The sequence below is a fragment of the Crocodylus porosus genome, unplaced genomic scaffold, assembly GCF_001723895.1.
Source record: "Crocodylus porosus isolate Cpor-Errol unplaced genomic scaffold, CroPor_comp1, whole genome shotgun sequence".
In the NCBI taxonomy this organism is placed as follows: Eukaryota; Metazoa; Chordata; order Crocodylia; family Crocodylidae; genus Crocodylus; species Crocodylus porosus.
In genome coordinates this window covers 30,509,634-30,511,169 of record NW_017728914.1, presented here as the reverse complement: position 1 = coordinate 30,511,169, position 1,536 = coordinate 30,509,634, and the positions used below count along the sequence as shown (strand labels likewise).

The 1,536-nt window shown below is 54.6% G+C and overlaps 1 protein-coding gene across 2 annotated transcripts in view; it reads right to left on the bottom strand.

Annotated features, from left to right (window-relative positions):
* SPOCK1 (SPARC/osteonectin, cwcv and kazal like domains proteoglycan 1) overlaps positions 1–1,329 on the bottom strand; it is a 495,139-nt gene extending 493,810 nt beyond the window's left edge. Inside the window, exon 1 of one of the 2 annotated variants that reach the window (XM_019535134.1) lies at positions 1,127–1,329. In XM_019535134.1, coding sequence (XP_019390679.1) covers positions 1,127–1,294 — 168 coding nt within the window. In that variant the 5' untranslated portion in view covers positions 1,295–1,329. The remainder of the gene's footprint in view (positions 1–1,126) is intronic. The other variant, XM_019535135.1, reaches the window with a different exon arrangement.
* Between the last annotated feature and the right edge of the window lie 207 nt (positions 1,330–1,536).

Genomic DNA, 1,536 nt, shown 5'->3' with positions numbered 1-1,536 from the left:
TTTTTTTTTTTTTTTTTTGCAGAGGCAGACAATGTGAAGAAAACAGCACAAAGGCAAAATGTTTGATCCCAAAATTTAAGTTTTATGTTTTTGTTTTTTTAAATGCAATGCACTGTGCCAAAATCTTCTTAATCTTCCTCCCATATTACAATGGCCAGATGGCTACACTCCTTCATTTTGCACTTACAGGCTCACACTGCAGACATAATGCACAAGTCATGTGCAGCAAAAAAACCCAAGAAAAGATATTTAAGCAGTGAGCTAACCATAAGCAGTCATGTTTTCCCTGTTCCCTCCTGGATAGATTCAAGTGACCTCTTAATGTTACCCCCCAAAAGCTGTGTCAGCACATGACACCAGTACCAAAAGGAGCACAACAAGCATTGCACTGTATCTTCCAGTGCATTACATTAACGGTGCCTCGGTGTATGTCAACTAAGGGAATTCAACACTCAAGTCTTGGAGGGAGGGTGGAGATCGGCTGCAAACAAAACAGCACAAAGTGCTGGCACCAAAATAGACTGCAGGCAGTTCGTGTCGCTTTTTGCAATTAACTCAAAAGCGGTTTCCTCGATTTGTCAACCCACAGGAAAGTCCAAGGGCTGAACCGCTGATCAAGTCACCAGTTTTCTAGTACCGCTGGGTAGACAGGAGAGCATCAGTATTTATCACTGTGTGGCGTGAATCGGTAAGCACCCCCCCCCCCATCCCCATCCAGACACTTCATTTCACAGAAATCAGAGAAAACGAGGGCTGGAAGGGATCTCGGGAGGTCACCTCTAGTGCAACCCCCCTGCTCCGAGCAGGACCAGCCCCAGCTACATCATCCTGACAGAATCATTTCCCTGAGCTCTACAGCCACAGAAACTTCTCTCAAAGTTACTCCCCTAAGGGACAACCGGACACCGTGCACCTACACCGGGGGAGGCCTCTCGCTCCCAAAGGTGGTGGCTGCACCGGGCAACTTGGGCTGCCTCCTCTGGAGGCTGGACCACCTCCCCTCACCGGGCACACTGGTGGCAAAAGGTTGCCCCGACTGCAGCGACCCCCTCCAGCCCCCCAAACTCTGCCCAGCAGGGAGAAAAGAGGAGGAGAAGGTAGCGGCCCACCTCCAAGAAGTACTTACATCCCTGAACTTGTTCCAGTATTTGTCTTTCTCGTACTGGGAGACGGTGCTCAGCCACTGGTCATTGTCCAAGAAATTGCCGCCCCGGGCACTGCCGCCCGGAGGCTCGGGATGCCTGCCTTCCCCTTGCAGGAAACACCACGCCACGAGGACCACTATCCTGGACATCTGCGGGGAGAGGGGGAGCAGGGAGTGAGCAGGGCACGGCCGCTGGCAGGGCCAGGGATGCACCCGGGCAGGGCAGCGCTGACACGCGGGGACGCGGGGCTGAAGTTGGGTGCAAGAAGTTGCCCCGGAGCACGGAGCCCGGCGGCTTACCTGGGCGGGCGGGAGGAGCGCGGCGGCGGCTGCTGCTGCTGCGGGTCGGAGCCGCTTTGTGCGGGCGAGCGCGGAGCGCGGCTGTGCGCGCC